At 43.1% G+C, this 21,118-nt stretch overlaps 1 protein-coding gene across 9 annotated transcripts in view; it reads right to left on the bottom strand.

Moving 5' to 3' along the window:
- The window catches only part of BRSK2 (BR serine/threonine kinase 2), a 305,794-nt gene that overhangs the window by 81,638 nt on the left and 203,038 nt on the right, over positions 1–21,118 (bottom strand). For all 9 annotated transcript variants that reach the window (XM_083864353.1, XM_083864354.1, XM_083864355.1 and 6 more), the window contains exons 4-5: positions 10,944–11,084; positions 1,094–1,210 (exon numbers count right to left, since the gene is read on the bottom strand). In XM_083864353.1, coding sequence (XP_083720479.1) covers positions 1,094–1,210; positions 10,944–11,084 — 258 coding nt within the window. The remainder of the gene's footprint in view (positions 1–1,093; positions 1,211–10,943; positions 11,085–21,118) is intronic.

Below are 21,118 nucleotides of genomic sequence, written 5' to 3'. Positions count from 1 at the left end.
TGCCGCTAAGACCTCAGATCTTGACTTGACAAGGACAGGAGAGAATCGGTGGGTCCCAGTTTACTCACCAACCAGCATTCTATCGTATCATGAACTTCAAATACTTTTTCTATCCATTATTCATGTCTTGGAAAGGAGAGCCTGAGAGGCAGTGGCTGGGCTTTAGAGGAAACCACGATGGCTACCCTAAACTTTCTTGGCCCAGAGAAAACACCAAAAAAACCAGCTGAGGATGGGCCTGGGATGAAGTCATCAGACTCACACTACCCAAGAAAAGTCAGTCTGCATGGGAGGAAATGGAAATCTGCTGGTACTGTCTGTTTTCTGTGCTTGCTGTTAAAACACACAGCTAAATTAACACACAGCTAAAGCTGGTGTAGTGGTTCCAGGCTGCAGCAGCTTGATGCAGCTGCTGCCCTTGCTACAGCTCAGTGCCACAGCCCCTGCAGAGTCACCATGGCACCAGCAATCGGAGAGCGTGGTCCAGCGGTGCCCAAAGGCAACTGAATTCCCATGGAGATGTCTTTAGACTGCCCCTGCAATATTCCTCCAGGCAGGCTCCTTTGTACCTGCATTCATGCCCTGCCTATCATTGCAAAGGACCCTGCTTCCTCCCTGTCACTCCTGCACGGGAGCTGACAGAAGCAGTATTGAGCATGAACACGAATAGCTGCATGCAAGCAGACAGCCTACACAGGACATGCAAATTCCATTTAAGAACATTTTTCCACCCCTTAATATTTTTTTCAAACCCTCCTCTTAAGACAGTCAACCACTGCTTTCAGTTCCCAAAAATTATATGGCCAGTGAATGCAAACACACCAGCATATGCAGATGAATCCAAACCTGAAAGCCTTGATTTTTATATCTGTATGTGACAGCTGCAGTGGCATGCTTTTCACTGTAAAGCACTTAACCTCCCTTCTTTTCAACTTTTTCTACACTACGTGCATCATGTAAATTTATTGTCCTCCTGGGAAACACCAGCGCAGTGTGTAGGTCTGCAGGTCTTTACTGAAACCCTTACTATGGACAATGTGTGGAATGTGCGGAATGTGTCCCTCATTTTTGTAATATGCCTTGAGACACTCACCCACAACTGGTTTCTAACAAGCTGTCTCCAACCTGCAGCGATGCCATCCCAAAGTCTGCTATCCGGATGTTGTTCTTTTCATCCAGCAGTAGGTTTTCTGGTTTTAAGTCCCTGTGGCTGTAAAGAAAAGGGTCAAAATGTAAATCAAATTATCCATAACAGCTTTCTCACTCTGAAACTTGTTCATTATCCAGAATAGCATCCAACCCATTTTACTTTAATTAATTTAATTTGCTTTCTTATCTCAGGCAGGAGAACACACATATCCAAGATCCAATCCTTGCAGTATTCTAGACCATATCCCAGATGCCCACTCCTGATCAATGCAAGGCCTGCAGTGTCCTGACAGGAAAGGAACATCCTCAACTACCAACACAACATGAGGGAGAAACTGAGGGAAATAGGAGGAGGAGAATGTCAGCCTGGATTTAGGGCTGGTAAACTCTATCATATGACAGCTCCTTAAAGTAGGAGGCAACATCATCAATATATTCTGTCAACGACAGGGAACAAAATGAGTGATATCCAGAGAAAAAAACCTTCTTGATGTAAGTGAAAAAAAGCTCCTATTAGGAGTTGTTTACACAGGCATAAGACTTTGAAATAATTTTGGGTAATTAGTTATGATGGAGAAATCCCTTCAACTCAGCAGAGCTTTTAACTGAGGGTGTCAGCAGTGGGAAGGAGAGAGAGGATTCCCTCCTTTCCATCAAAGCTTGATTCACTTATTATTTGTCAACATGGCAAGAGCCAGGCAGCCACAACCTTCATGATAACAACTCCTGCTCCAAATTATATATTGACAAATTTATTAATTTCCACTCCTCACAGCCAAAATCACTGTGCATCCATGTCTGCTTTTAAGTACTCAGGTGATTCTGTATAATTCTAACATTCACTCGATTTTATATCCAAAGACAAAAACCTTGCACAAATTTTGTGATGAATGTACTTTTTTTTTGTTTTTATTTGCAGCTCTTGGAAAGTCACAGAGGTGAGAGAAGCACTTCAGGCAGACCAAAGAAAAACTCTTCTTGGTTATGCTTATGAGTAGGCAAAATTACTCTGATAATAAAAGGTCTAAGTAGCCGCACCCCAAACAGGCAGGACTGCCAACCCTTGGTGGACAGGCAGAACACACACACCTGTGGGAAATGGACATCCAACAACACTGAGTGTCAGGCAAACAACATCCACTTGCAAAAACTTACAATTAAAAGCAATTACTCTGACCAGAAACTGAACTCAGCAAAAGAATCTGGTGTCAGAATAGTCAAGTGACCCCAATCATGGAAGGCAGGGTTATCTTTATGCCATTTCCTCTTCACTTTTAAAAACATTAACACTCCTCATGCATGCAAGTGAAATTCTATCCCTACAAAAATGTAAAGGTGGACAGTCTCTTCCCTCTCAGAGCAACATGAGCAGCATGACAAGGCCTTGGAAATTAGATTCTCTGATCTGAAGAAGAATGATCGGTTAGAGACAACTTGTAAATAATGCAGGTAAATTCTATGTAAAACCAGAGCACACAGTAATAGGATACCTGGGGACTGTAACAATTATTTCCAAAGGAGACTCCCAACAAAACAGCACACATTCAAAGCAGTTACTGGTCATTCACTTCACCGAGACCTATGATTTGTTCTCTCTTTCTTTTTAAAATTTAGTCTCCAATCTTGCATAAATGTGATGAACGCTGTGTGTTAAAATGGCCTTGTTCATGACAAGAAAACAAGCCTGTGGATAATAATAATGATTCAGATTTGTGCACATTTTCATCTGAAAATGCAAAAGGTGCTTTATCCAATCTGTATTTCTCATAGAAATTCAAGGTTTGAGATAACAGCGACAGAAGACCTATTAGCTCTATAATAACCATCAAGATAGTCATAACTAGTTGACAAAAATGCAGGAGATGAGTGACAAGGAAAGGTTCCAAAGGCAGTGAATGACCAGTTAATGACCAGGAAAAGAACCCTTGAATATCATTATCAAGGACAGCAGTCCCAGACAAAGGCAAGATCATCAACACCTGCCAAAATTTAATATACTCCAGCTCCAGCAGTGAAATGGAGTGAAGAGCCCACAGTTCTAAGGCAAGTGAGGAAAGCTGGATGCTAATGAGACACTAGTGTGTGATTTCATCCTTCCTCCAGCAGACATCCTGGACAGTTCTCATCTTACAACTGCTTTCATTACTGAGAAGACCTTACCCAGCTGGAGAGGTGTGCTGCAGTTTCCCTGTCTGAGGACCAGTGCTCAGGGGCAGATAACAGCCCCTGTAAAGTGAGTGCTGCTTGTTTGATGCTACAAAACAAGCAACCTCCCCACAGCTCAAGCTGAGTGAGTGTACTTCTGCTGCGCAGTTTTTCAGTGACTGTAGTTGTCTTCCAATCTTGGCAATTGCTCCTGGCTGACTGCTGAATGCATACATGGTATAGAAGTTGAAGGTGCTGCTGCCTGTGCCTGTTCTGCTGCTTGTGCAGTGCATGATATGGTATGATTCATATACACACTCTATAGCAGGCATACTGCTGACATTTGACTTCTGTGCCTAAAAATTGAATCCTTTGCTTATCCTCAAATTGTGTGGCTCATTTACAGAGCAGGAATGACCAAGGTGGGGCACAAGCTAAGCACAGGACATTCACAAGCCTGGATGTACATTCACAACAAAATATCTTAGTTCAGGAACATGGTGCAGCTAAAGGAAATGCAAAAATGTTCCCTTTCCATGGCTGAAAGCTTTCAGCCTTGGCAGATCTTCCACAGGCCCCAGCTGGAGCACAATGTATGTGAATCTTGAACCAGCCCCACTTCCACACCAGTGAGAGGCAGTGAAAGGGAAGGGACAACACCTTTGAAAATATTCAATCATGCAGTCTCCTTCTCCCCGTGTCATCCTGACTTCCCATCAGCTGGGATTCACAACACAGCTTTAGGACTGAGTTTTTAGGGAGAATCAAATGAGGTTCCTATAAGCTGGCACATATATTATGGGTTTTCTTGAGAGTCACTGCAAGAAAGAGAGGAAAAAGGGGGCACCACCATCCACATTCCAAACACAGAGCAAGCTTCACTTCACTGTGCTGCACAGTGTTTTTCCATGAATGATCATTATGATGGAGGTCTTTAGGCAGAGGTGCTGACCCAGCTCCCAGTGAGCACTTTGAAAGCCTTAAGTTGGGATCTGGGGATTTGTGGGACTGAGACAGTATGTGTGAAACTAAAACTGGAGGAGTAACAGACCTTAATGCGTTTAGTTTCTCTTTTCTTTACTCCTTTTCTCCTTTTTCTTTTTTTTTTCCTCCAGATGCTCATCAAAATAAAACCAAGAAAACTTATCAGCTCTTCACTATAGAAATTATCACATCACTGAGCAGAGAGAATTGTTACATTTATGGCTGCCTGGCCCCAAAATACAAGAACAGTTTTGATACAGCAGTTTTGCATCTCTCTGACCCTTCTCCATCCCTTTTCCAAGACAGTCTCTAGTGCCCAGTATGGATGGTTAGCCTAGGAATTACATGGCAGCCTGAGCACGGATTTTGTATTTTGGCAGCACTGCTTTCAGAGATCAGAGTGCCAGTGGGATCAGGCAGTACTTGCACATTCAACCACAAGAGAATTATATGCCCCAGTGAAAATTTCCCTCTAGCTGGAGCATTTCTCTGATATCCATCTTTGGGCCACTTTGAATCTGCCGAGGCAGCATCCTGGGGATAGGAGTCAGGCCAGGAGTTTGCACCAGAGTGGCAGAACCAGTGTCACTGCCACTGGGAAAGAGACTTCCTCTTTGCATTTGCATTTCCCATCTTTGTATTGCCAGCTTTTCAAATGCCAGGGGGAAGGGAGAGGAACATATGGGAATAGGGAAGGCTTGTTATAATTTACCTAAGAGCCCAGAAGCCCGCACTGCTAATGCGCTCACATTTGAAAAGAATTCTCTTGTGCCAAAATGAAACAAAACAAAACAAAACAAAAATCCCACTGTATGTGGTAATTACTTGGCATTAATGGAATAGTGCAAAGTAAATGCATTTAATTTGGTTCCATTCCAGCTGGTCTCTCTGGCTCTCCATGTCTTACATGACCGCATCAACTCCTCTCTCTGCAGGTGAACAGAGGACTCGTTACCCTTTCCTTGTTCTAAAGGCTCTAAAGCTGTAGGGGCTTTATCACATGGCTGGAAAACCAGAAGAGAAGAAAGCAGCTTCTTTTCTAACAAACACGGCAAACCCTCCAACTGAGCCCTGCACAAGCTGAGAAGGAACGTGAAAAGACAAACGCAGGACTGCAGAAGAAGTCAGTGTAACCCTGATCCATGGTGGCCACAGATTCCCAGTGCTCCCCAACTAAGACAACAGCACAAGAAGCCAGCCTCTGGAGCCAGCATGCAGTGGGCTTTTGAAAGGAGAGCATGTGAATGAAAGGGAGCCGTGGAGGAAGCCATGGCAGGGGAAGCACATGCTGACAGACTCACTGAAACATCCCTCTTCCACAAGTTAAAACAAAGGCTTCACAATTTCTTCGAGGCGTAAGATGCATGCAGAGAGAGCTCTGAAAAAAATTGTTCCATAGAAATGGGCACCATTCTTGGAGATGGTGCATGGAAAATGAAAGGCACAGATATGCACTAACATGTTGCAGATTCCCACTTCCACACTGGCCATGCTTGCTTTCTAGTCAGAGCCAGAGATGCTGTTCAGGCAGTTCCTTTAGTTCCCTCCAGCGCTTTTCCAGTCTGTCCTCCTGCTCTGAGAACATCCCTGTACCTGTACTGCAGCAATTGCAGAAGAAACACACTCTGCCTGTCACCCAGGGCTGCCAGAAGAATTCTGGTGTAGGGACAGACTCTAGATCTTGGATTCAAAGGAGCTGTCACCTGGCATGAGATGACAAACGAAGCCATTATTTTAAAGTGATGTTTGAGCTGAAACATTCATATCAGTTTCTATGACAACTCATTGTAGGTCACAGATTTCTAACCCAAGAAACCTCTTAATTGGAGTAGTTGCAGGTCATTTGTACTAATCAAATTGTTGGCTACTTTGCAAATGCTTTTCTTTCTGACCTCGAACTCCCAGAAGGGCCAGACCACAGAATAATTGTTCAGCAGTATGCCTCTTAAAGTGCCTGATGTGATGCAAATAACTTATCAGCAACAATTAATAGCATGAGAACCATTATTTTGAACTTCATGAGCAAAAAAAGCATTTAATCTTATTTTCTCTTGCTTGCAAATCAGATCCAAACATGTAAGTTGTATCTACCTACAGGAGATTCTTGGTTTATAGCCATGGTTGCTATGCTCAAATATAGTAAGTTTTCACAGAATTCTGCAGAACAAGTAAATATAATTATAGCTACGAAAAAGGACATCATCTATAAACATATCAGGAGTTCTGGGGAAGGGCTTATATGCATAAAACATTGCTTGCTTTTAAACCATTATTTCCATTGATCCATTAAAATATATTGTTTCTCCCTGCCAACTTCTCCTCAAAGCATATATTCATGTATTTCAAAGCCAGAACAGCCTGTCAGGTCTGATCACCACTGCTGCACTTCCCAGAAAACGCTACCTGGCTATGCTTACAGTAAGACTATGCCAGTTTTGAGTTTCCAGTGGCTTACATAAAGAAGAAGACTTACAAAAATACATGTTCCCTGACTTTAGCTGAGCTGGCAACTTTGCCTTTGGCATTGCAGCTGCTGCATTTGATGGTTTTTCTCTGGTCCCCTGTACAAGGGATTTCTGGAAATTCCTCACCGTTTTACAGTGGGTCTTGAGCACAGAACTGAAACTCCTGGATTTAGGTAATGAATGGTATCAACTTTCAACAGGGGAAAAATGCACCTTTCTTGCTTCTGATGGTCTGAAGGGAAACTTGAACACCCAAGTACCAAGGGGGGAAAAAAACCCCAAAAAAACAGCAATCAATCTTATTCAATTCCTCCATTTCTAGACCAGTTTCACATCTGGAGGCCTTGAGTCATGATTTCAAAGCGTCCTTCTGCTGCAGTCCTCCAGCACACACTGTCCCTGCAGAACACCCCAGCACGCTTCTTATAAATAAAGCAGGGCAGAGCAGGAGTTAAGAGAAAGGTGGCACCACATGGCAGAACATGGCACCTGGCATTCTTCAGCTCTCTCTGTTTCTCAGAGACACCCCAGATTTCTCCCTAAAGCCTGCTTCCCTTACTGACAGCGCTCCTGCCTGCAGGAATATACCAGAGATTTTGGCACCACCGCTGTGAAATCTCGAGGCGTTTTTTTACGGGGAGCCTTCCCGTGCCTGCGCCGAGGGAAGAAGACGAGGCAAAGGCAAACAAAGCTGTTATTCATCGCCTCAGCCCTCCCAGTCACACATGCCCACGCAGACACTCCCCGGCAAGAGCCTTCCCCGTGCCTTCCCAAACAAGCACAGCCCCGGGCAAGGAACGGGGAAAGGGCCCTCATAATTGTCACTGATCAATATTCATAAAGAACCCGCCTTAACCCCTCTTGTGCACGCTCATGGGAGGGAAAAAAAAAAAAAAATCCACAAAAAACACCCGCACAAACCACACACCACAAAATGAAACGCAACCAAAATAAAAATAAAATGAAATAATCATCTCTCCTGCTCATTACCGCAGGGGATTTCCTCTCAATGTCACCACTGCCCCGCGCAGTAATTGGCATTATCTGTTATCTCTGAAGCCGTAATAAGGGCTTGCCACGGGGCATTTTGTGTAATCATATTTTTATTTGTCAGCTGGCGAGCCGCAGACGGCGCAGCCGGGCCGGGCCAGGCCGCGGGCGCGCGGCGGGGCAGGGGCCGCGCGGCGGCCAATGGCGGCTCGCGGCGGTGATGTCACGGCCAGCCAATGAGGCGCCGGCAGCCCGCCCCGCCCGGCGCTGCAGCAATTCCCCTCAGACACCGGGAGCGGGCTCTGCCCCAGGAAACCGGGCAATTGGCACCTCGCCCCGGACGTGCTCACACGCGGATTCACGCAGAAAATACAGCCAAACACCTGAGAGCTGCCCCGCACTGCAGGGGCAGCGCATTCAATAGGGGCTGTTGGTTCGGGGCACCCAGAGGCGGTACCCTAAAGGCCCTGAATTGAGGAGAGCAGACACCCACTTTGGGGTGAACGGCATCTCGGGCAGAACCCATCGGTTATGTCGGAAGAAAACTTCCCGGGCTCGGACGGCCTTACATGGAGGTCCGGGGAAGCTCAGTCCCTGTGCCAGGCCGCTCCAGGCACTGCAGCACGGTGCGGAGCGCAGGGAAGGGCCGGGAGGAGAAGATAATGCTGCATCACTGAGCCAAGCGCTTCCCCCCTTGTTTCCAGTAAATAAGAACAGGAGCACGTTATGTTTTTTAAACAACACACAGACTCAAGCTCCACACCTATTCTGCTTCCTTTTCTCAGCTGCTTGTTTAAAAACACCTCTCAGACAGAGGCAATCTCTCCACACGGTAGCAGCAGAAGCTTTTTACTCATGGGAGGGGGATTGGGGAATCCTTTCTGAATCTTTGGTCCAGGAATGCATTTTAAGCAGTGAATGCAGAATGTGGTTACATGCTGCTGTTAAAGTAAGCCACAGGTATTTTGCAGTGTTTTGGGATGTATGGAAAGAGGATTATTATATGGGTCTGGGGACACCAGGATATCAATCTATTCTGCCCGTAGGTTGGAGGCACCCACATTTAGTCATTAACCAAAGCAGAAGTCTTCATTTTTCAATGTGGTCATAACTGGATAACCTGGCTGATGAGATGATTTGTCATTTCACTGCCCCACGACAGGACAAGGTCAGGCTTCATTGCTTAGGAAAGCACATTAGTTTTACACTCACATATATATTTATGCATGCTCTGATTTTCTGATAACTGTCCAGAACACAGCACAGAATATAACACAGACCACATGAGTCTCAGAGTGACCTGGAGGCAGAGCTTATGATTTAGCGCTAACTAAGCCAGCACTAGATGCTTGTCAGGTGGGAGTTAGCAAGGAGATGGGATTTACTTTCAAACGAGACTACTGCCCACAATCCAATATGTTTAACAGAGGAAAATGGATTCCTCAAGAGAGACGTGCATCTGCCTAGAAAATTTCACATAGTGTTAAACGTGCAGAGATGCTTATCTGTCTGACAGCCTCACCACGATCCTCACTCAGTTTGTTAAAGTCTCCCAGATCCAGAGGTATCCATAGCATGTCCAAAGAGCTAGCATGTATGGGCAGATATGCATGCTTTAGTAGAAAGTTCTATCCCAATGGAGATTCTGATTTCTCTGGAATATTCATTTGGAAGTGTAAATAATCTCTCTTTAGCTGTACTTAACCATTTTTGAGTGTTGTTGGATTGAATTCCTTAAGTACTAAGCCAAGCAGGGAACAGAAACATGTATGTATGCAATCCACCAGAGGTTACACTGCCCAGTGTATGTAAAAAATAACAGGTCTACAACCTGCCAAGGATCATGCTGGTTCTAAGGAGGTCATGATCACTGTGCAGTTGAATAGCAGGGAGGAAAAACTGTGGGATTCACTAATAAAACTGGTCAGAGGTCACTGCCAGCAGAGAAAACTTAGATCCTCTAGTTATGGCATGCAACCTGCTCTTGGCTTCTCTGGGAATTTCTCTGACTATTGTAACTCTGCCTGTGTGAGGTAGGCATTGTCCTCAGGACCTTCTCACCCTAATCCACCACCTTTGAACTGCCTCCTCTGCTAAGAGTATGCTGTTACACTCTTCTTATACAGTATACTGTTCTTCATATATCCTCGAGAAAGGATCTTCTTTCCCCTTCCATTTATTAGAAATATGCTCTCTTACAGATCACTATTTCCTGCTGGAATGACTCAGAGATGTAGGGGGAGGGGGCTAGAAGAGCAAGTTAAATATTTAAACATCCATTTTCACTGTGGCCATCTGGTTTGTGAGTTTTCAGCACAGAACTGGGGGTACAGAAAATCCCTCTATGGGTACTGAGAAATAACCACACAGTGATTATGCAAATCCAGCTACTGCAGCATCTCTGAGTGGCCTTTGGCCTCCTGGAGTGGAGGTTCTATGGCTGGCTGTGGCTTTGGAGAAGCAGCCACGAAGACATAATGTAAATGTTCTCCCCCAGCCAATCCAAATGCAAGGAGCTGCATTTGTGAGAAATGAGCAGGCAGTTATGGGTCAGTAGCTATACAGAAACTCTTGGGCTCACACTGATCACCACAACTTGATTTCAGTATAATTCAAATTATCTCAATTTGCTGAAGATGAAAGAGAAACTGGTCCAATGTAAAATGGCACCTGAAAGCACAGGTTAAACCACACTCCATGGTTAAATAATATGACCGAGTCAGGAAGAAAATTCTTCCCTACTGGAAAGGAAATTAAAGGCAGCAGTGACTCAAATGCCCAGAGGGAACTCAATAAAGGTTGCCAAAAGCCAGCAGGTTTCCAAAAACTGAAGGGAACCGTAAAATGACTTCGCTGTATTTGCAGTTGTCCCAGGTTTCTTCAGGGATTCATTCTGATACAGTGTATGTAGTTCTTAGTTATTAGTAAGTGCCACAAAAATTATGGAAATAAAACTCTTTTTCCTCGGTGGTTTTGGTTTTCCTGCAAATTAATTCTTCTCCAGTGAGAAATGATGGACAGTCTTTTCCAAGAGAAGTCTGTCTGTGATTGGTACACTGTCTCACACATGGACAAGAATTAAAAAATACATCAGCACTTTACCCACTGCTTTTAGAGCTTTACAACATCCGTTACTCAAAATTAAAAGTATCAAGGTAAGATCCCTTTATTATGTAGCAGGGAACTCCCACTGGAAATGGCTGAACTCACCATATTGAATGACTATGGCAGAAGTCTAAAGCAGAGATGATTTGTCGGAAGAACTTCCTGGCTTCTTTTGGTGTCAATCTTCCCTTTTTTACGAGATAGTCGAAGAGCTCCCCACCTGACACATGTTCTAGCACCAAATACCTAGAAAAACACAAAGCCAGGATTTTATAAGTATGTGATCACATCAACCCCCTCACACTCACAGTTACATCCAAACACTTCTGTCTATACGTAGTCAAGGGGAACACTTCCAGAAATAACAGTGGAAGGGAATTGGAATTTTAAAATCTGGAGTGATTAATATGTTTAACAGGGGTTCTACAAACTTCACACCTGTCATTACTGGATTCAGTGTCCAAAGCATAGTGAGACATAATCAGGAAGCTAAAAATTACTCTAAAGACTAGGAGGGGAAGCAGAGAATAATCAGGTATAAGCTTCCACAGCAGGTCTCAAAGCTACAATGGAGTGAGACTGCAGCAAGAAGCCTCAGGTCCTTTAACCAAGCTGACAATTCTTTTATAAAACAGCTGTGCCAAAGCTGCAGTCAGACAGAACCAGACAGATGTCAATAAACCAGAATGAATTAAAAAAAGGTGAACAATGTACATTATATATTATATAAAAAAAGAAAAATAAAATAACTACATGTGTGTGCAGCCTATATAAAAGCTCAGCAGTGATTTGCTGGAGCAGCTGCTTGGCCTTGCAACTCACTGGTGAAAAATGTGACACTGAGGGAATACATGGGCACAAAGCAGGCCTAGGAACAGGACAGGAAACTCCTGATCTCATAGAGCACTCCTGGCAGTCATAGGGTGAAGAGCGAAACCTTCTAGAAGGAAAGGACTTGGTCCATGGATGGACCATCTTGTTGTTCTAAGTAGGGCTAATGAAAGGCAGCCAAGCAAAGGAAAACCATATAAGTCTCTGGAAGTGTTGCCTATTAGTGGGAGTGACAGTTTTCCCAGGGAAGTGGCAGGAACACCATCAACTGAATCCTTTAAAAACAAACAAGTTTGAGTGTACTTCTCAGTCTCTGCCTCCCAACAGCGCAGCAGCCCATACTGAACAGTGTGTGCAGCATGATCCCTCAACCCTTTGCTTTACAGCAGAATAGTTTTACTACCAGAACTAATCCAACTCCTCAAATTTGAGTGGACAATGAAGAATAATTAATCCAGGATACTGTCTTTTCTGTACTTCAACCAGCATAATCTCCATGGAAATTTCTGAATTTGAAATGAAAAGTGGGGAAGATTAATATAAATTTGAGGGTCTTAATTAGTCCTGTTTTCAATGTTTCCAAAAAGCTTCCAATGTTTCCAAAAGGACAGTAGAAGGACTAAAAGGAGTTGTGAAGAAAGTAAAGCTTGCTCAATGATAACGGCATTAGCTTAGAAGTTGCAAAAGTGGGACCTGAGCTCCTGGTCCATCATCATCTCCTGTGTAACTTCCATGTGTCAGTTCCCAGCTACCAGGAGGAGAAAGCACTTCCCTGCCTTACTGACAGACAGACATTGGTATTGTCTTGCCAGCTAAACAAGTACTAAAAGGACACAAAAAATGGACAAACCCATAAAATTATAAACTTGGGGGAATTAAAATTGTACTCCTGCATTTTTTGATTGAAGTCAAAACAGTTACAAGAAACACAGACATATTGACTTTTTAAAAATTAAAATCAGTTAAAAAAGAGAAAAATCTTAACTTGAAAATCCCATTTGGAATATGAGGGTTATCTTCTTTCCAAACAGATGAGTAGTTGCCCAACTGTCTGCTGGCAATTTGGAGATCACTGTTTACAGACATGGCATTTTTGGAGCAAGTCATTCAAACACAGAAGAAAGCTGATACAGAGCAGCCACGGGCACTGGGATGTCCAAATTCTCTAGTCCCAAAACTTGGTTCCTAAGCTTTGGCTAACAGACAGTCCTGTAGGAAGGTTTGCTGTAGAATCCATTCTCCCTCTCAGAGACAGATCTGGCTAACTATCCAATATGGCAGACCCAATTCTGGCACAGAATCAATCCTAAAATTCTTCTTCACAGCTTGCTGTCTCACTGTGCCCAGAAGAATCCGGATACAGCAGTGCCTCTTGCCCCCAAATTCAAATTGCTGGCTGCTTTTTTTTTCCTGGGAGGAATCTTACAAAGATGATTGCAGTTACAGGCATACAGAACACCCTCCACACTGGTTTCAAACAAACAGTTTTTGAAAAATACAAACCCAGCATTTCTGTCACCCACAGCAGGAACTGTGAAGCAATTTATTTTCATCAACTTCATCTTATTAAAAACACTCAACAAAAATGCACTGACACGTTGTATGAAAAATAAAACAAATTGAAAGACAGGGAACATTTACAAGGTTATTCATTTTTTGCTTGCCACCTAGAAGCACTAGATATAATAATGGAAATGAACAGGGGAGAACATTTGAAAAAGATTTGTGCCTATGACAAGTCAAGGGACACAGAGAGGCAGAGACGATGTATTCTGATCTGACAAAGCCCCCAACGTGACATGAGTGAGAAGGATGACAAACACATTCCTCAGCGGTTGAGTGCAAGAAAGAAATAAATGATGCAGGGATCATTCCACAAGCACTACGTGGCTAAGCTGCAGCTAGGATTTGTGAGCTCAGGTTGTTATCTGCCAGCCCTATTCCCTCTACTACCTTGTGAGGTTTTTTAGGAAAGCCCCCAGCTAGGAGATTTTCTGTTAAACAAGGGCATAATTCAGCACCTGCCCCCATCTCTGTGCAAGCCAACATTCTGCTGGCATATTACATGGCACAGTAGTAGTACACTTGTTCTTTCCAAACGGGTCGACAAGAGGGGTTTAAACATTTCCAAGTGTTGAACTGGTCCTAAGCATCACTAGACAGCTACACAAAGTGCTGCATATCTGTATCTACCCATCTGTGTGTGTCTGAGTGTGCCTAAGTGACTCCACAGAAGAAGAGAATAAACACTCTGAAAAGCCAAACAGAAAAAGCAAAGGAAAGAAAGAACATTATTCCCTGGGCTGGAAAATAAGGCCTACAGACACTACATCTTTCCTGAATCCATGGCACAGAAAAGAATCCAAATCTTCTGTGTTCATATCAGCATCTAAAACCCTTTACTTTGGCAAAGTGCTATAGGACTGGAAGTATGCTAATGCCAGCTCTTGGAGGATCTAGGAGAAGGTAAATAACACCTACCCTGTAGGGGAGAAAAACACTAAGAAGCATTTTCATGAGTCTCCCTTCCCTTTTATCTTTCCCAGATATGACAGGTTTTCACTTCATTATAGTACTACTTTTCCAATTTATTCTAAGCAAGCAAGTTCTGAAAATCCCAGAACAGTAACCAGAACTTCTCTCCTATTACATTTAGAGATGAAAAGCAACTTATTGGTGAATGAAATTTTGGGGGTTTTTTATCCTGTCTATGTAAGATCAACAGCATCAGTCTTTCTTTGAATTGTAAAAATGTATGAAGACTGTTCTGTAATAGCCATTGCAAGGAGGTTCAGGGAAAGGAAAGGCTGGCAGCGTGTGCACTACATGCTGTGATGATACAGACAGGACCTATGTTAGGACAAAAGACTGTTAGAGCACCTAGCTCTCACATGTTGGATGCTCTGGACACACCACAACTGTTCCAATCCTTGCATTTCACGTAAGAGAAAAAGTTTTAACAAGCATTTCCTGTTCTTTACTGATAGGGAACTGTGAAGCCAAGTGACTTCTCCAGGGTTATAGTCACCCAGTATTAGAGCTGGGATTGGCACCTGTGGTCCCTTGTGTCTTCTACTCCATGCTGTCCCCACTACCAATTTCCCCTTTGCCTGCTAGGACACAGGAAAGCCAGAAAACAGCAGGGTTCTGCAACTCAGTATGAAGCCAAGTGTACGTTAAAAATAAAGTCTCAATTACTTTTTCCTCACTGGATATATTGTCTAAGAGGCTGCAAATATTCTTACAGGCCGCAGTTCACTTTCATAGACACCAAGGTCCACATTTTGCATTATTTGTTCATATCCCTGCTACAAGCCAAGACATGAAATTAAAAATCTCCAGTTGAGTTTCAGTGCTTGAAGGAGACAAGACTTTGCTCTTTAAAAGCAAAGAAGCTGAATGCTAAATATGAGAATAATTGTGTTGATTGGAGAGGAGCAGAGAGATTGCATCTTAGCAGTATTCTATCTATTCCCTTTGCCATTTTTCCATCTGCATCCCATCATCACCACCTTCTCAATAAAATATTCTGAGTTCCTAACCTCAGATGACCCACTACATATCATCAGAGATGCAAGCTTAGAACAATCCTAATTTTTTTCTTTCTTTTTGGTTCATTTTATTCATTCTTTCAGGAACCAAAATAGTACCAAAATCATCAGTTTTCTTCAGCTCCTTTCTGAAGGCTGGTTTTTGCAGAGATGCTCGACAGCAGCTTGGACTTCCCATTCCCAATAGTTGCTTTGTGTGGGGGATTGTAAACTGGTTTTGTCCCATTCTTGTCCAGTGCCAGCACAGCAAGGACTTCTCCATGATTAGACAGATTACTGTTGCACTACACTCCTATCATTTAAAATGGCAAAAATAATTACACTTTTCATGATTATTTGTCCTTTCCATCTGGTGGACTATGCCACAAGTTCTTAAAAAGTGCCTTTGCCCATGCCCTAGGGAGCTTTGAGGAATAACTCAGAGAGCCCTCACTGAGGCAAGGCAGCTACATGCTACCCCCAGATCAGGACTGTGTCTAAAGAAACAGGCTGGCTTTGAGCAATGCCAGGAAAATGCTGTTAAAGAAAGACTAACTGGCACAGAGAACACCAGGACCATGCACTACCAGATACTTCTGGCAAAATAACAACAAAAAAAATCCAAAATGCAAACAAACACACCAGTTATGATCTGCAAAGAATGAAAAGCTGTCTTTTAGCCAGTAGGAAAAATGGTGTGAAATGCTAAAATTCTTGCCAGATGGGATTGCCTGCAGCAGCCCATCAGTGGGTATGCAGCTCTTGTTTTCTCAGGACAATTTAAAACACACTAACAGCTACACCAATTATGTATTTATTATTATAAAAGTGTTAAATGGAGAGATCTCTAGATGAGAGCTCATGCTGAGACACAAAGTATTTCAGGTAAGTATTATAAATGCAAAAAATTGAGATTACCAAGAAACACTCTCTAATGTTCTTGGAATGGAAATCAATTCACACATCTTGTTTTAGTTAGGCAATAGAAGGTTTGTCCATCAGTGCTTGCAATTAGCTGTCTGCTAGGGAAACAGTTAATAATTTATTTATATTAACTGACACGACATTTACATATGTAAAACACAACTTTGATTAACCTAAACAAGTAGGTTTTCAAGTTGGTCTTCTATGTAAGCCTGAATGTACCACTGGGTACCATCACACATCACTGGGCAATGTCATAGAGCTTTTACTGTGCCAGAATTTAACTAGATATCCATGTGGCCTTGTTAGTTTTTAAGATGCACGGCTTCAGCCATGCACCCCAGCAAGATACAAAACCCAGATGCAGTTATACAGAAAGAGATACACTAAAAGACATAAAACATCAGGTGGGAATGTCCATCATAAAGACAGATGAGTCTTTAGTTCTCTTCTGTCCAGATGTTTACTGTGTCAACAGCTGTAAAACTCAATCTTCAGTTTTGCCACAGAATGAAACACAAACTGAAATGGCTGCACCACAAATGGTAGGGTTGGCACTGCCACAACCTTGATGAACCATGGGCCATCTCACAATAATCTTGGCAGATGATTCACAAGAAACTGGCTACTCCTTTTGGCCAATGAATGTGAGAGCTAGAAAGCTCACTAGATTTCAAAGGAATCTGTCTTAGGGAACAAAAGACCGACAAAGAAAAGACTCTAGAAGAAAAAAGACCTAGTGGTTCTCCTTCCAGGCTACCACCCTACTTGAAAAATGTCCTTCCATGCATAAATATGGTTGAACATGGCAGGGAAGAGGTTAAAAGTTGCCCAGGCTGACATGCTCTGTAAGTCTTTGACAGCTTTTTCTCTGCACTGTTTTCTATTGATTATACAATCTCTATCAGATATAAAGCCCCTTGTTATTGGCACAGTCTATAAATTATTCAGAAGTTATATAAATTCTTATGGCGGGCATGAATTTTTAAACCCTTATTTGGCACTGGGCCAGAAGCTCTGTATACCACCCCCCCCCTCGCCTTTGCCTGACAAAAAATGTGCATGTGGTAGATTTCTCTTTTCTAAAAGACAATTTTAACTCCAGTTTGCATGTTTGAATGGATATTGTATTTGATTGCTAGTTACATCTGGGCATGAACAGGTTGGGGCTTTTGGGGAAAAGAGATAGTAAGAGATTATGTTGTTGTGCTCTGTACCTTTGATTTATTTGGGATGAAAGGTGTTTTGAGCAGTGCCCTCATGGTATGTAGTCAGGGATGCCAAGGCACTACAGCAGCCACCCTATATGGGCACATGATATGGAATGGATGTAGCCAGAGGGATCCTCAGCACAGGATGGGCAGAGCTGAGACAACACTCATCAGGTCACTGCTGCAATTCTGTCAGTGACTGTATACTTCGGGGCTTTCTTCTTCAGAGCTAAGTGGCCTTTGCTGTAACCAGGACCCAGACACACACAGCACTGCCTACCAAAGTCTAAAAGAGAAGTCAGGCATGAGAATATACTGTGGCTCTGAAGCAACATCTCACAGAATTGCTCATGTCACAGAATTGCTCCACTATGGGCCTGCCTTTCCCCAAGCCCAGCATCATGGCCTGGATGGTAGCCAAGCACACATGTCAGGCAGTGAGCAGAGGATACAGTCAGGCTTTTGGGAGAACTTATTAAGATTTTGTTGCACAGGGTGTAGCACTAATTCCCACCAGCAGCTCTGCAGACCCTGCTCTGTGCCAGGCTGGTGTCCCTGTCGCGAGCGGTGACACCCGCACCTCTTCCCTGGCTTCTGCCCAGCTCCTCATCTCCAGGCTCATCCTGAACACCAAACCTCCCGTGCACTGACTCCACTCCTACCACTGACTGACTTTCTTCTGGCTACACATGCTTGTAATTCCAGACAGTCCTAAACCAATTCAACAGCAGAAGAAAAGGGGGTCAAAGTAGCTGGTTACAAATATTTTCCTTAGCTCTAATCAAGGCTCAAGTAGAATGCTATTCTGCCTTCCAATCCTATTTTATTTTCTTTCCCTATATTCACAGCACCTGACATCCCACAGCCTCACTCCCAAGGTGCACACCTACCAGAAAATTATTTTTCAGTGCTTAGCCATTGGAGTCACTCTGACTTTCTGAACTCTCCCTCTGCCTTTAGACAGGACAGGTTTCCCTGCAGATGGATTGAATGCCAAAGTCTTGGCCTACCACTAACAAGAACACACAGAGCCTTTTTTTCTCTTTTCTGCAGCTGCTGGCATCTCACAATTAGTTTTCAACAAAAATAAACAGAATTGCAAGAAAACCCTGCAGGAGAGGGCAGGCAACACAGAGACCTCTGCAGACACCACCAGAGCTGTAAGTCCTTGATTCCTGCTACCACCTGATTTTGTATGAGCCAGAAACGTGAGTTGTGCGCAGCCAGGAGGACATTTTAATTTTCTTATCTGGCTCATTGCTTTGCACCTTCACCTCTGAAATCAGGAGGTGCATTGTGTACATTGCAATGAGATTTGGGCACTTCCCCAGTGATAGCATTGTACTGATGGAAGATGAGAAAGGCACTTATATTTGAAAAAGGTGCTGAGGAATGCATGGCACACTTCAGAGGACAATTGTCTGGTGTCCACTCCTCCTCTCAAAACAGATTCTTGCTTAAAATGCTGATCAAACTGGATGACATAGAGATGTAAAATAAATGCTGCCACAAAATTTGAAATTTGAAATCTTAAATGTGAAGATTTGAAAACCATTCAACATCAATCTACACATACAGACTCAAATATCTGTATGCAACTTGATATAGAAATTTACAGATATATATATATACACACAGACATCAATGGAAAGAGATTCAAGAAATAGCAGTATTACCATCTGAAAGAAAAGGGCATGGAGTGGTCTTAGTATTTTTTTCCCTATTTTATTTCCACTCCCCACCAAGCCCCTGACAGCTGAAACTAAATAGTTAATCAAATGGGATCAAATAGATAAAGCCACCCCTGTTGGGAGTCCTGCAACAGAACTGTATCAGTTGGCTTTATCCCCTCTGGAGAGGGAAGTTCCATTTCCTGTGGACTGTCTGAAAGCCCTTAGCTTGCCAGGCTAACAGCTCCTCCAGCAGGGGACGACTGCTTTTCTGTGATCCAAAGAAAAGCTGAATGTACTGCAGAAAACACAGTAAATAAAACTCTGTGTGCAGTCAGCTCAGGAAAGACCTTTTCTATACACGGCACAGAGAAAAGAGGATCATCCCCCAGGTTCACACGGCTCATCTGCAATGCAGAAATCACTAAAGGAGTGTGTCTCTCCAGTGTGTATTACAGAACACACCAAAATTTTGTTATTATTTGTTACTGCCTTGTTCCTTGTCTAAGTAGGTGCCCCATCCTGGAAGTGTTCAAGGTAAGCTTGGGTGAGGCTCTGAGCAACCTGGTCTAATCAAAGGGTTCCCTCCCATGGCAGGGGACGGGTGGAACTGGATGATGCTTAAGGTCCCTTCGAACCCAACCCATTCTGTGATGATTCTATGATTTGTATTTCCCTAAAATTCCTGACTGCCTGCACTTCCTTAGTCAAACTAACTGGTGCACATACAAGTTTTGGTACCCCACTGATCATTCCCCATACCAGGCCACTTAGATTCATTTTGATCTTTAAAACAGGGAGGATGAACCCCCATCCTGGCTGTTTTGTCTATTGACATTATATGATGAGAGAGAGGGAGGCATTGATTGTCTGTAGCTGTTTCTAAATTATCTATTACTGTGGACTCACAATCTTGCTTGAAGGCCATCAGTGTGATCATACAACAAATATGAAATAACTCAACTGTCAGTAATGCTGCTCATTTAGCCAACACAATACATAGCTGAGGCTGTATGTCACTTACAGAGAGCACAGTGCTGCTGTGTTCCCCCCACCCTCCACCTAGATGTGTAGTCCACAGTCTTACTAAGTAAGACAACTCAAAATGATGGATAAAGAGATGGAATAACAGATTTCATAGCCATCTCCACCTCTCCAACTATGCTGGCAAAAAGAACCCTACCAAAATAAACAAGAAAAAACTGCTTGGCTAACACACATATGCTAACAGATTATTATTATTATTTTTTAAAACTCATTTTCACTGTTAAATAAACTGTGGAAAAAGGATTTGATTCATGGTTGTATTAGGAATCTACTCAACCAAAGCCTCTTGTCACAAATTAAATCATAAACTAAAAGTCAAACATGATTTGTGAAATTAACAGTTATTGAAGAAATGCTCCCCAGTGCTGCATTGTGATTAGTCTCTGGCTTCTGAAATATCACCCATAATTCATGAGCTTCTCTGAAACCATGCCACTACTGCTAGTGCTGGGATGGCATGCATGATGGAAAGGTGCTGCCACAACCAGAGAGCAATCCCTTTCCTGATGCTGGTGAGAACCAGAGGTCACTGTGTCTTATTATTTGGGAAGGTACATGCATACACACTCCTCAACCCCCACACACTTGTAACACCTCACCCCTCCACAGGCACTCTCTTCCACCTCTCAGATTTATCAAAAGCCACGGCTACTTCTAATTTTGAACACAGAGGCTTGGCAGAAGCTCTGCATTGTGCCCTTTCTTTAAAATATCGACTAATAAAAAATGAAACTTAATTAACAGTCATTGGTTCTTTCAGAGTCAGTGTCTTTCAGCAGAGGGATTTGCTGCCTTTGCAAGGGGATGCAGACAGCTTAATCTTACAGGCAGAGAAGCTACAGCACAAAGCAGACATAGTGATTGTTAAAAGCTAAATGGTCATTGGCAAAGCATGCTTTGGAGCCCAGTGTTTTTTAGAAGCCAGGATATCCAGACATAGCTTAAAGATATGGGATGCTTTCTTTTTCAAGGTGATTTTCATCATGAAGATATTTTCCTGCCAATAAATGCAGCAATTAAAAAAAATAAATAGTGTAACACCATTCTCACTGCTCTGAGCACCAGAT

This window comes from Zosterops lateralis, assembly GCF_965231275.1.
Source record: "Zosterops lateralis genome assembly, chromosome: 6".
Taxonomy (NCBI): Eukaryota; Metazoa; Chordata; class Aves; order Passeriformes; family Zosteropidae; genus Zosterops; species Zosterops lateralis.
The sequence above is the reverse complement of the archived record's forward strand: the minus strand, read 5'-3'. Positions and strand labels throughout refer to the sequence as shown.